Source organism: Phycodurus eques, chromosome 5 (assembly GCF_024500275.1).
Source record: "Phycodurus eques isolate BA_2022a chromosome 5, UOR_Pequ_1.1, whole genome shotgun sequence".
NCBI lineage: Eukaryota > Metazoa > Chordata > Actinopteri > Syngnathiformes > Syngnathidae > Phycodurus > Phycodurus eques.
In genome coordinates this window covers 17763620-17777615 of record NC_084529.1, presented here as the reverse complement: position 1 = coordinate 17777615, position 13996 = coordinate 17763620, and the positions used below count along the sequence as shown (strand labels likewise).

Genomic DNA, 13996 nt, shown 5'->3' with positions numbered 1-13996 from the left:
GCCCCTGGGCCACCAGTTTGACGCCTGTGCTTTAAAGGAACGTTTCTATCATACTGGAAGAGGTGGAGTAGTATGAAATATACTATTTCTATTTAGTTTAAATTATTCAGCATCTGCTTTTATTATAGTAAATGTAATTTCAAAACAGTACATTTAAGGCATTAGGAATACGACTCTAAGATTGATTGATTTATTTTTTTAAATATTGCAATGACGATATTCTTCAGTATAACTCATGTATTCTTTCCAAGAAGGTTTTTATTGGTTCACATAATAGATTACAAGTACTCTTTTTATTTTTCCTTGCTTGCTTTTTTTGTCTTTTTTTAATGATTGCATTTCCATTTTTTCAAGTATGAAAAAGACCAGCAATGGAAGCAGGCCATGGACTACCTGAGTGCTGTGACTGAGCTCAACTATATGACTCAGATAGTTATTATGCTGTATGAAGACAACAACAAGGTGATTTCTAACGTTTTCTACAGTATGTTGTCACGTCCTAAATGCTACAAACGACAACATGAAACTGACACTTTGACTAATTGCTCTCTGGTTACTCCCTGGTTGTCTGTATGTCTCCACTTGAATGCATATGTGCGTATACATGCGGGTGTGCGGTGGGCAGGACCCCTCTTCAGAGGAGCGTTTCCACGTGGAGCTGCACTTCAGTCCAGGGGTTAAAGGCTGCGAGGACGAGGAAAACGTTCCGCTTGGCTTCGGCTTCCGGCCGGCCTCATCAGAGGTGCCTTCATTAGCACTTGTCTCACGTTCACAGTTTGCTGTTTAATAATGCAAAAATCTATTTTTACTCGATGAATCTATGTGATAATCAGTCGAATAGGTGTAGCACTAGGTCTGACCCATTTTTTTCCTGATGGGAAATGTCTATTTAAGGAAGGCGTAAAGGATGAAGTGAAGCGTGAAGGCACCTACCAGAAAAAGAAAATAATTGCATTGATAACTGTTGTTCTCTGACGAATCAGAATCAGGACAAAAAGCCGAACCAGGGCAGCCTGGAGGATCTCTCTCAGGACCAACCCGACCAGGCTCTTCTGGTTTCCGAGCCCATCAACATCCAGAGAAGGTCGCCCATGATTCGTAACCGCAAGACGGGCTCCATGGAGGTAATGTAATTTCAGTATATTAGTTTTTTTTTTCTCCCCTTTCACATTATCTGCATGGCACCTTCCAATACATTTATGTCAAGCGGGTCCCTGGAGTCACGTTTCGGTCTTAACGCCGTTCAGGTTCTCTCTGAGACCTCGCTCACCCAGTCGTCCAAAAGCTCCACATCGCACCGACTCTTCCCTTCGGGCTCACGCCAGTCGCCCGAGATCAAACCACCCAGCGGCCTAGGTGGGCGCCTCCTATTTGTCGTGTGTACGTGAGTGTGTGTTTATGCGTGGACAGGACATCAATTCACAACGACTCCCCCCTTTACAACTTTTCTCTTTCTCACAACTGTCACCACTCCTAATGTGCATCTCATTTTCGTGTAGCTTTTGCTCCAAAGTATGTAGGCCACATGTCAGCGGGTGGACGTTCACAACCACCTTCACATTCCCCACACGTTGTCCAGCGGGGTGCCGCGATAGCCAGCCAGTTCTTTCTCGCAACTCTCCAGGAGGTTTTTGATATCAACAAGCGTTTTCTGTTCCAAACTAAATAATGTTGCAGGCTCCTGTTGTTGTTTGGTTATGCTTAGCACAAGATGTATTATTTCTAAGTTTCATTTACAGTAGTGCTATGTGGTACGAATGACCCAACCTCCAAGTTTTTAAGATACGAGCCGTCGTTCGGGTGATTATTTTTTATTTTATTTTATTTTTTTTGCTTTGACCTGTGAGCCAAAATCAATAATTAACTATTTTTTAAAAAATAGGCTTCAAGCTATTTATTGCCACCTGGTTTGAAGTCAGGTCTGGTTTGACCTGGTTTGAAGTCAAGTCTACTGTCAAACTAAACATAAAATAAAGAGAATTACTAGTTTTGTATGTAAAACAACAACGAAGCTTTGCCTTCGAAAAGTCTTCTTAGCTTTATGCTAACAAACAATGCAAAACGCCATAGACAGGCTAAAGAACAGTATCGATGTAACCGTGTTATAACGCTTTAAGCAACGCATATTCGCACACAAACAGTGAATCAACACGTGAATCAACACATATAGACAGACAATATAGCAATACTCACAGGCATATATTCTTTATCTTCTGCGAGAAATGAATAATGTTACTGCAGCTTACTGTGTCCCTTATAGTAGTTGTGAAACTTCATGCGGAGGTGAAATCAGCAGCAGGTGTCAGGGATGACCCCCTCCTAGCCACGCGTGAGACTTTTTATAGCAACGAGTGAGGAGCTGACTCAATTTTGAGGTACCCCTCTTGCCGGGCCGGTTCCTAAGGACAAATCAGCATTTCCACGACGTACGATTCAAACCTTTGATGAGTAAACAGGAGACAGGCAGGGCACACGCTTTCTTCCTCCTCTTTCTTCTTCTTCTGCACTCCCTGCGCACGCACACGCTGGGTTGCGCTCACATGTGTGTGTCTACGTCAACGCACGTACTCGCAGAACACTCGCTCTACAGTTTGCATGTTGTGGTTTCCAGGAACAAACAGCAGCTTATTTTTTTACACACTTGCAGGGTTTCTTAATGCAGTTATTCATAGCAACAGTTTGTTATGAATAACAGCAGCACTTGTGTGTGTGTGTGTGTGTGTGTGTGTGAGTGTGTGTGTGTGTGTGATGAACTAATGCTCACCCTTCACCCTCCACCCTCCCAAACATACACACACACACACACACACACACACACACACACATCCCCTCCCTCTCCCCCTCCCACTTGGCTTATGTCACACAGGCTCGCACTGCTCTGGCCTCTTCAGCGCCTCCATGCTGGGAGTGTCCTGTAGCGCCCCCAACCTGCGGGACTACGTACGCACGCACCACCATCACCACCGAAAACCCCCCCTGTCCCCCGGCAGCCTGCCCTGCCATATTGGCATGTTCGGTACGTTCACGCCGCTGACGCCCCACCCAAATTATGATTTTTTTTTTATTCCACTCCAGAAAACTCTTGATCTTTTACATACTTCGTTTATACAATCAAAAGTCTGTTGAGTGACTTGTTTGGCAGTCGTCATGGTGATGATGGTGCTGACCTGACGCCAGATCCGATTTGCATGAGCCTGCTTGGGTTCTGTACTTTTGTTGTGTAACGAATGCAAAATAAACCTCACTGAAGCGGTTTCTTGCGTCTGTCCGGAAGCCATAATTATGCTTGAGGGGTTGGGGGGGGGGGGGTTTGGGGGTAACATAATTGTTACTTAAGGATGATCGGCCTATTAAATCCCATTTTTCTTCTGCACACTCTTCCGATTTTCACATCCACCAGCAGGGGTCTCTGGCAGGTTAGTCATGTGCATTGTGTCTGATGTTGTTGTCATCCTTCAACTTCATCATGTTGCCAGCTTTATTGCTTCTGCAGCAAATGCATGTGGAGCATTCCAGAAGGTGTACTGTTCACTTTGTCCACTTGGGAACACTCTTGCTACATGTTTCTGTTGCATCTTCTTGTCACTGTCCAGCACCCTTCGGCAGGTGTGCTTTGGAATGATGTCATTTTTTTTGTACTGGGAGTAAGGCCTGCATTAGTTTAAGCATTTAATCTGTAATAAAAAATAACTGCAGAGTGCTCATTTTCCTAGCATCAGTTGCTCCTGTTTGCGTTTTTATGGCGTGTTCTAAAGCAGCAAGCATGTTTGTGGGTTAATTTTTTCTTTTTTTAGATAAAACCATCAAGTTTATAAGTAATATAAAAATGTGTATATGGGTGAATGGCATGACAGAGTCCATTATTTAAAAATATATACATATTAAAACCTATTTATTTTCATACATTCACTAAATTCTAATAATTACTATCTTTTGGCCTCTCAAACCTCCAGCATGTCAGGTGATGCAGCTTTCCAAGCAAATGAGAAGACTAAGAAATATATTAAAAATGTTGATTAAGTCAAACTAAAACACTCAGGCATTATTTTATGTTTGAATGATTTTGGATAATGTTTTTCTTTCTAATATCAATAGTTTTAAAGCTGTTGAAATTACTTTCGTCCAGCAAATTACATTTCCTAAATCTCAGGCTGGGGCAACTGTAAACATTGGAGTTTTATTTCAAAGTTAAGCTATTCAGAGCTCTAAGATTACTCCTGAAGCTTCTAAAATGTTAATTAATTTTAAATTCAGTGATATTACACGCTATAAAACTAGTTTTTATTTCCCCCCCCCCCCCCCCTTTGTGGGATTTTTGCCGTTTTTCCTGATATCAGAAAAGCTTAAAAAATATTTTCCCCCGAGCATTAAATTGCATCCACTTTCACAGAAATAATGTAATAAATTAAAATAAAAGCTATAAAATATAAATATCTATACAAAATATTTTGTATTTATTTACAGATAATGTGAAAATAAGTTATTTCTCTTGGAGAAACGTCAATTTTTTTTAATAAAACGTATGTAGACACAATCCTTAATATTGAAAAATGTAACCTCCTAAAATGAGTATGACTCAGTTGGTGCATATGTCGGTTGCCAGCTCTCATGGTCATTTCTCATGGAGAGTTATACAGCTGATCAAAGCGACTTGGAAGCAGATTTCTTGGGCCAAAAGTTTCCAAGACGTGGTTCAGTCTCTGCTTTTGCGGCATCTTCCACCGGCATTCTTTCTTATACGGACAAAAAAATGTGAAACTGATTCTGCTCACGTTGCCTATTTTTCATCAGGAATTAAAGTCGTTAGTTGCTTTATGAAAAAAAAATATTTCCATATAATATATTTGCAAGAGTGGTCCGAAACGTCGCTAAATATAGCTAAATGGCAAAATTTGTAAAACTAGCTCCTGTCTGTTCTCAGCCATATTGTTAAAATAAGCAATTCACAATCAGCAAGGACACATTTTGAACTACAAAAGCCGCAAAAAAAAAGTAAAAAAAACAAAAACGTTCTGCCATATTTGAATTAATTGCTAAAATCGGTGAATCGCCTATTTTTCAACTTTCTTAAATGTCACCCCAAATGCGTGTAAAACAATGTTAACCGCTGCACTGGAGTCTTGCCTCTTAAATTTTAATCTGTGCATATTCTTCTTGATCGTCTTTGAACCACATGTTGAGGCTGCCGCTTCTGTTGGAATAAGTGTTGCAAAAGAGCTAAAGAAAAACACAAATCATTCACCTTTTGATGCACTACTCTTGTGAAATTTTTATATTGTATGACTTCAGGGTCATTTGGGTTTATGCTAAACTAATCTAATGTGGCATGTGTGAAAGCGTCCTCTATTCTCTCATATTCTATGGGGCAGCGATTCGCTGGCCTTGTGATGCTCCTGGCGTCCTTCTTCCTGCATGTCCAATCTCCCCCTGAGCTCCTGGTTTGTCCCGGGTGGCGTATCACCGTGGCCACACTCCTCTTCTTTCTGTCTCTTTCTTATGTCTAAAAGGGGCGGAGCCAGCAGTAACTCCAAGTTACCTCTCTTATCTCCTCAGAGCTGTTGTCTATGCCGCCAGTAAAGAGATTTTCTGTGTCGTTTGCCAGGCATCCGACTAACGGTATGTCTGCTTTTATTTCTTGAGTTCTTTTTCCACCCTTTTTTTGGCGATCTTGCATGATGATCTTTTTTTTTTTTTTTTTTTTTTTTGTGGATCTGGGACAAAGTGGTGTTTTTGTTTGTGAGAGCTCTCTTTTTCCCAAGATTGCTGCTTGTACCTTTCCCCTTTAATATCACCTCTCTCTTTTTTTTTTAATCACGTGTCACCACATAAATCATGCATCTTTTTTTTTTTTTTTTTTTTAACTTCCTCATTTGGTGATTTGTCATTGCTGCACACGAGCTGCACTCTTGAAAATTGTGAAAATCCTTCACAAAATCAGGCTGCTTTTCTTCAATGAACCACAGTTAGGACTTCTGGAACCTTCTTTTTGTTTTTTTTGTTTTGTAACAGCAAAACAAGATGAAGATGGAGCGGTGAGTGTTGGGTTGTATTAATTGATTTAACTCATAAAGTTGTTGTTTTTCCATGCAGTTTTGTGTCATGTTAGAAGCCAAAGTAGGTGGTCTAAGATCAAATCAACTCTCCCGATTGAAATGAATGGAATTGTCACTAATCCGTTCCAACCTCACAAAAAAAGCACAAAAATTGTGTTTGTTTTTAATCAATTCATTAATAAATAAAAATAGTACTGTTTTGTAAAATATAAAAACAATGAAAACGAATGTAAAGAAATATATATATATTTTTTAAGTTTAATAAGTCGAAAGTGAGACACACACACACATTGGTGTGTTGTGCCTTTAAATGGTGTGGCCTGGAGACTGCTATGTAGGGATCCAAAAGCACAGCTAATTTACAGCAAGGCATTTATGTGGTGTGAGTGAAAGTAGGGGTGTACCAATCCGATAGTTGATATCGGATAACGGTCCAATATCAGCGCAAAAAACAGTATCCGATTGAATCGAAATGGAGCAAAAATGTCCGATATAAGCACTCTGATGCAAGCAGTCCATTCCAGACTCAAGAGCGTTACTGAACGTTCTGCGTGGATGTCAGGAAGCATAGTAGGCCAACCCAAGCAATAGTTCCGGAAAGGTTGTTTCTGAATTGATCTGACTCCGCTGGAGCAGTGGAGGGTCCCAAACACACTGGTAACTCAAGTCATTGCGCGCAAGTCAAGGCATAAAATCTGCCGAGCGACAGCTCGTATCTGGAAACTTGAAAGTTGGGGCACTCGATGCAATACTGTACACAGAAGAGAGCAATTCATTTAGGCACTCATGCAGGCGGGGAGGAATGTCAGAATGGGGGTGATCAGTACCTTGCTCAAGGGCACCGCGCACTAGTATCACTCCCACTATCAAAATTGGAACCTTCAACCCTTCAGTTGTCAAACACATAATAGACATGAGTTCATGACTGTTGCAGTGTTGCATTCATCGTCATATTGGTGATTTTCCTCCCCTTTCAAGCACACCTGTTACACTGATCCTTTGACTCCTCCTCTTGCTCCAGTCTCCCATCTTCTCATGCTATTCCCCCCCCCCCATCCACCGTCATCCATTTTCTCCTCCTGCAACCTTTCGCTGTCTCCTACTCCTGCATCCCTAGTTTTCCCTACTATCGCCTCCTCCTGTTCACCATTCCGCTTCTGCTCGTTCTTTTATTCATCCACCTCTGCTCCTTCTCTATTTTTCTATTTTCATTAGTCACCCCTTGAACACTGCTCTGCAGTATGAATATAACATGCTTCAACACATTATTTCCAGCAACTTGCTCCATACATAACATACGACGCTTAAAGAGGTGGTGAAGTCCATCCGAATGGTGTGCTGGTCAAGGAACCCTCCTGACATGTATAATCAGATTGCTTCAAAGTGGTGGTCCCCCAGTAGAGGACAGACCTCCCCCAAGGCCAAATTTAACAGCAGAAAACCTTAGTTGGTCTCAAAAGAAAGCTAAGCAGCTGTCCTTCCAAGATCAATACTAAAATCTTGTAATTAAATAAACTATTAAACAAATATCCAAGAAGCTGAAATGTTTTATCTTATCGTAACGTGAGATAAAAGCGACGCATTAGCAGTGCATGAATGATTAATTAAGCATAAATCATGCACCCTGAGCTAATGTTGGAAAAAGGCTTATTCTGTGTGGCCCCACGTTTGCAGTGGGAAGGACATATTTGGGCAGGTGGGGCGCGCTATAAATGCATGACTCCATGTTTTGTCACTTGTGAGGTCTTAAGGCAGCTCCATGCTACATAATCCAGTTACAGTATCAATGTATAACAACCTGTAGCACTGCATTGTGTCCTACCAATAGCTACTTTTTGGGTAACATCCATTAGATGGACACCTGACAGTGTCAAGAATAAATCATCATATTTCTTTATTTTGTTAATCTTGCTTTTGATTTTCCTTAGATTGTGCTTCTTTACCTACTCTGGTGTGCCATGTGTGTACAATATAATATACTGACTATTGATGATAGTCTCCTTTTTGTGCTGTAAGGTAAAAGCCAAAAGATTGTCGTGTCAGCTGCTCTTGTTAATAAATCGTAATGAATATGGAATCATCTGCTCGTTATGTGCGGACATATTTAGAGTATTAACATCAACACTGCTGATGTTAAAAATTCCCTCATGTGACCTGGACTTACTCATTAGGCACATTTTGCCGACTCATGTTTGCTGCCGTGGACAGACTACAGTGGGACCGCTAAAGGTAGAATTCAACCAAAATGTACAAAACAAACAACATTAACAGTGCTTTCAAGATTTCTTATGGGGAAATGGAACAGCTTAGAGGTCCTCTTGTAGTTCCACACACGTTTGGAGAAGTCATGTTGTTCCTCCAATCTATTTTTTTTGTTTGTTTCTGACCCCTGCAGGTTTCGAAGGCTGCTCGATGGTCCCCTCTATCTACCCGCTGGAGACGCTGCACAACTTGCTCTCCCTCAAGCAGGTGGACGAGTTCCTCAACGCAGTGTGTGAGAGCAGCAGCGAGGCCCACGCCAAGACCATGAAGGGTAGGACTGCAAACTCTTACGTTGTAATTCTTGCCTTCTAAACTCCATATACAGTACACTCACGCACACCTTGTCTGCCGCAGCGCTGTCCGGTCTCTTCGACTCTCAGAGCCAGCCGTCTCTCTATGGCCCCCAGTGGCCGCTCTCCTCGTCAGAGTCCGAGGCGTCTCTGCGACCGCCGAGCCGGCCTTGTTGGCGTGAGTGGCTCTGTTATGTTTTTGCAGCATCGTGTAAATTCACTTTTTTGGTTTGTTTTTGAGTAGTAGATTCTAATCATACCTGTAATGCAAGGTTGCGGTTATCATTAATAAGCAGAGGGGTGAGTGATTGTATCGATTATTCGACATGACCAGGTTTCGCAGCCCAAATATGCTCGTGCAGAAGGAAGTCCCAACTTTGGGGCGGGGGTGAATGCACATACAGTGAACCGCAGTTTATCGCGGGGGATATGTTACAGACCCACACGCAATATAGACAGACCACATCAAGAACATTTTTGTGCCCAGTATCCTTTCTACAAACTTTCAACACATTTGCACTTGCTAAAACTTACTTTTCAAAGTATTCCTTGGAGCCTGTTCTCACTCGCTCGTTGAGAAGAAATCATATCATATAATATCACTTTGAGGAAATTAAAATAAGATTCGCACAGTTTTCGTAATTAGAGGCGAAGCGTGCTCGCTTCAAGCTGTTTATTTTATTTGCTCCCATTTGATGTTCACTGTAAAGACCAAAATGTTCAACCAAACAATATCACTTCATCTGATGAAAGTCTGCTATCTTAATTTTATTATATAGTGCATAACGCCATAGATGGTCTAACGAAACTAGCATAGATGTGAAAGGTAAAAGCCTTCAATTACTTTGACACACACGGAACTGCAACACTACGAAGAGGACATACAACATTACTCACAGGCGTACAGGGGACCCTCTTTGCCTCGTCTTCTTGCTCTTAATTATGCTGCATTTACATTTCACTAGAGCTCTGTGGTGCCCGGCATTTTGTGGCACAGCGTGGTACTACACTGGAGGTGCGCAACTCTAATTTCGAACTTGCAGTTAAACTGTGAAGCCCCCGCCTCCCAAAAAAAAAAAACAATCGCTTGAAAATCTGCAATATAGCGGGCATGAATAGTGAAAACAACCATAATACACATGAAACATATTTTTGTCAGTAATGTTTGGACCAGTTTGTTTATATTTGTGTTCATAGAAGTGTTTTGAGATGGGCCAGAGGTGGTATCTCATTCTTCCCGGACGGAAATACAAATTAAGCAGCTACACTTTACTTGCTTTTATCTAATTGTGTATTAGAATTACGGATGGCAATTTGACTGCATTTCCCTGATTAACAAGGGGGGAAATTAAAACTCAATGGTTATTTTTTTTTTTAATATTGTTTTGTTGGGATGACGCACAATCATCACAATTCTTAACAAGTAACAATGAATCTTATACTCTGGTGATCCCGAATTGGAATGACGAGACCGTGTAAAAGACATCTGGTAGATTTTGTTTTGTGGTTTTCTCCGACTGTACTATTATAGTTATCTCTGTAAACAATATAATTTTTCATACAGCTCTTGTACTGTATCTCATTTGCAGATTTGCCCAATATGGTGTTCTCTAACTGACGTAACATTTAAAAGGAAGATGAGAAACAGTGTTTTTAATCTTTTAGCTGCTCATCGGAACCTTTGTGAAGACTCTGCTGAAGGTCATTGTGACCTTTTTGGATGAGGCAACAGAGGCAGGGGAAAAAATGCCCGTGAGCCGTATCCGTTTTTTTGATTGATTAGTTTCGTGCCCGTGAGAGGTCAGCTGCTTTGTCTCTAAAGATGATAAAAGGCTAAAAAGACACTGACCTCTGCAGGTCACACATGAAACGGTACAAGGACACTAGCCCGGATTTACAAGGATAACGGTCCTCTACAAGCATGTATTTGGAGTTAGGGTATAATTTCTGAGGGCATTTTGTTGATACAGCGCATATATCTTAAATGTTCTCCTCTTTGATTCAGGCAGAGCTAATCAAGTGCTGTGGTGTATTTATCCTCATCATTTCATCTTAACGTAACTGTCATTTTTTTTTTTTTTTTTTTGGGCACCATCCTTTTCGGCATGGTCATCTGTTAATTAGCAGATATACTGTATTTGCCCCCCAAACTGCATTACTGTGTTGATGAAACACTGAGCATCTCGCGCCGGTGTCATAGTTATCGAGTTGTGTAACTTGTCTCATTTGATGTATTGACCTCTGCGGTCTCGTCTTCCGACCCTGGTGGAAGGGTCGTGGCTGCGGACGTGGCTTACTCTACACTTAGCATCACATGACGGTTGGATGAACCGTCTTTGTTGTGACACTGATGTGTGACTCCCTTTGTTCTGTCTGTTGAACAACAACAGTCGGAACCATCAGCGATTTGTCCCCAAACCCTTTTCTGCTGTCGTTTATAGTGGACTCACATCACTGCACTCGTTAGTATTGAAATGCTTAAAACTTGCCATGGCTCCACACCATTAGTCAGTATGTACTGTGGGGTGTGTGGATGCCTGTGTTTGCATGTGTGTGTTTGTGTAGCTATTTTAATTGACTGTTTTTATCTCTTTAAATGCCTTTGTGTTGCATTTTTTACTGCATGAAAAGTGCTTTATTAAAAAATTTTACTAATAACGCAGTTATAACATTGTAATAACCGGTGATATTGATAAAATCATGGTCATGACAGGTACACATTCACATGATAAATATGTGATAACAACAATGGAATATCATGTGATAACAGTTAAAACCATGGTAATAACCGGAAGATCCTAATAACATGTAATAGCAGTTAATTACATATATGTAGTAATACTGCAGTAATTGCATGGCAAAAACTGGTGACAAAATGTTAAAAACATGGTCATAACAGGTACAAGGTAATAACATGGTAATAGCACGGTAATATGGTAACTTGGTTCCGGCATAAAAGAGATACAAAGCCCGACCACGCAGCCGAACAGGACAGGTTTAAGTTTATATATAAAAAAAAAAAAAAAGGTAATGTGGTAACATGTAATAGCACAGTAATAATGATAATGGTTAAAAACATGACAAGGTATTTGTAACACAGTAATAATGCGGTCGTAAGAGGTAATAACACATTATGGTAAACATTTCAATCTGTGTCTTTTTGTTAAAAAGATGGCAGCGTTCCTTCCAGTGCTGTCTCCAGCGCCGGCCCGTCATCCCCCATCACGGAGAACGCCGCCCTCAACTTCAGCTACAGCGAGTAAACACACACACACACCTTCTTGTGTGACGCACTTTATGATCACCTCATCACTTCCTCGCTATTCGTTAACTGCAGCAATTAGACTGGACTTAACACTTTTGACCGAGGCGTGTTGTATTTAAACACCAGCTGTGCCTTGAGCTTCTATGGTGTTATTTTTTAATTTTACAGCATTTTGTTTTTGCCAAAATTGAAATGTAAAATGTTCAAATAGTTTCAGATGAGTTGACAAAGCTTCACACATGTCCAAAATGAGAATTTAGTGTACGATCAGGGTTTTGCTGTTGTTTTACGGTCAAACAAGGCCGCGTTTATTTGAAATATAGCCGTCGAAGATTACAGGTAATAGTTTGTTGAAGAATGTGTCGATAAAATGAATGTTTAGTTTTACATAAATCAAATGTGATTACTAGTATTATTTTTATTATTATTTTTAGCAATTTTAGTTTGATAAAAAAGTTTGGTAATGCACTGATGATGCCATTAAAAGAGACAATGGTGACACTACGGCAGCAAAACTCCACATTTTCTAAATGCCTCCGATCAGATGAGAGCAGTTTGACTTTGTGGCAGTTTGACTATGTCGGGTCACTGTAGGTTGTTTTTGTGTGTTATATTTATGATTGTTGCGTGTTTTTATTTAATTACATCCAAAGGAAAGTCACCCAAAGTGTTACCGAACCAAATAAAAACAGTTGTCATGCTGCAAATTGAGACTTTTGTGTTTTGTTTGAGTGCAAGATGACAGTAACATAATTATGTGCAGTACCACAAGGCAAATCTTGAAGCTCATCCAATTATGATTATGATGAGTTCTACCGAGCAACAGATGACAAGCCAAACCTTTAATGTAAATAACCATTTCCTTGTCTTCTTATCTCCTCGTTTCCTAATCTTCTCACTTCTTCCTTTCCAAGCTTCGTTGTCTTCTCTCTGTTTCCTTTTCTTGCTTCCATGTATTTTCCTCGTTTTTCCTCTCCTCCCTTCGCCTTCTCACCTCCCCATTTTCCTTCTCATCTCCTCGTTTCTTCTCCCCTCTTTGTTGTCTTCCCATCCCCTTGTTTTCCTTTCCTTGCACCCTTGTATTTTCGTTCTTTTTCCTCTCTGCCTCTTTTCATTTTGTATTCCCTCTCTTTCTACCTTCTCATTTTTCCTCTCCTCGCTTCCTCGTCTTTTCACCTCTTTTCCCACCTTGTTGCTATCTCATCTGCCCATTTCGCTCTATTCGCACCTCATCGTTTTCTCTCCTTGCTGTCTTGTATTCTCGTTTTTCCTCTCCTCACTTAATCTTTTCATCCTCTCATCTTTTGTTTATTTCCTCTCCATGTCCTTTTTCTCTACTAACTTCCTTGTTTTCCCCTCACTTCCTCGTCTTTTCATCTCCTCGTTTCCTATCCTTACACCAGTCTTCACTCATCCTCGTTTACTGGCCTAACGTTTACTCCTTGTTTCCTCTTCTCATCTTTTTGGTTTTCTCTTCACTTCATTTCATCACCTCCACCGTTCTTCTCGTCCTCATCTTCTCACACCCTTTGTTTTCTTTCCTTGCTTCCGTGACAGCTCATTTCTTTTCATCACTTCCTTGTCTTTTCTTCTTTTCTCTCATCACGTGTCTTCTCATCTCCTTGTTGCGCTCCTCGCTTTTTCTTCTTCACACCTTGTTTCTTCGACTGTCTCCCCATCACTTCCTCGTCTTCTGTCCTCTTTTCCTCTCCTCACTTCATCATCTCGTTTCCTCCACCTCCTTACTCATCGTCCCACTTCCTCGTTTCTTCTCCTCACTCTCCCTTCTTATCCTCATGTCTTTTTCTCATCTCTCTCCCTTATCCACTACTCGTTTCCTCTCCTCTTCCTCATCTTTTCACCTCGTTTCTTCTCCTCACTCCTTCCTCTCTTTATCACTCCCTCGTTTTCTCATCTTGTTTTTTTTTTTTTTCAGTCCTCTTCGTCATTTCACCTTGTTCCCCTCCTGCATCTCCTCCAGCTCTGTCCCTTTTCACAAAAGCTTTTAAGAAAAGTGATGAGTCATGCCTGCTCTTATTGCTGCTGTACGTTGCCATGGTGACGCCCTCAGATGTAATTGACTCTCTGAGAGTCCCAGACCGCTGACTCACCGGATGCCAAAACAA

At 40.9% G+C, this 13996-nt stretch overlaps 1 protein-coding gene across 6 annotated transcripts in view; it reads left to right on the top strand.

Moving 5' to 3' along the window:
* The window catches only part of ppip5k1b (diphosphoinositol pentakisphosphate kinase 1b), a 40177-nt gene extending 27606 nt beyond the window's left edge, over window positions 1-12571 (top strand). For 2 of the 6 annotated variants that reach the window (XM_061677847.1, XM_061677848.1), the window contains 9 exons: window positions 355-462; window positions 626-742; window positions 984-1124; window positions 1248-1356; window positions 2867-3016; window positions 5554-5616; window positions 8449-8586; window positions 8670-8783; window positions 11777-12571. In XM_061677847.1, coding sequence (XP_061533831.1) covers window positions 355-462; window positions 626-742; window positions 984-1124; window positions 1248-1356; window positions 2867-3016; window positions 5554-5616; window positions 8449-8586; window positions 8670-8783; window positions 11777-11868 — 1032 coding nt within the window. In that variant the 3' untranslated portion in view covers window positions 11869-12571. Of the gene's footprint in view, window positions 1-354; window positions 463-625; window positions 743-983; window positions 1125-1247; window positions 1357-2866; window positions 3017-5553; window positions 5617-8448; window positions 8587-8669; window positions 8784-11776 lie in introns of those variants that run through there. The other 4 variants (XM_061677850.1, XM_061677849.1, XM_061677852.1 and 1 more) reach the window with 4 other exon arrangements.
* Window positions 12572-13996: the final 1425 nt, after the last annotated feature.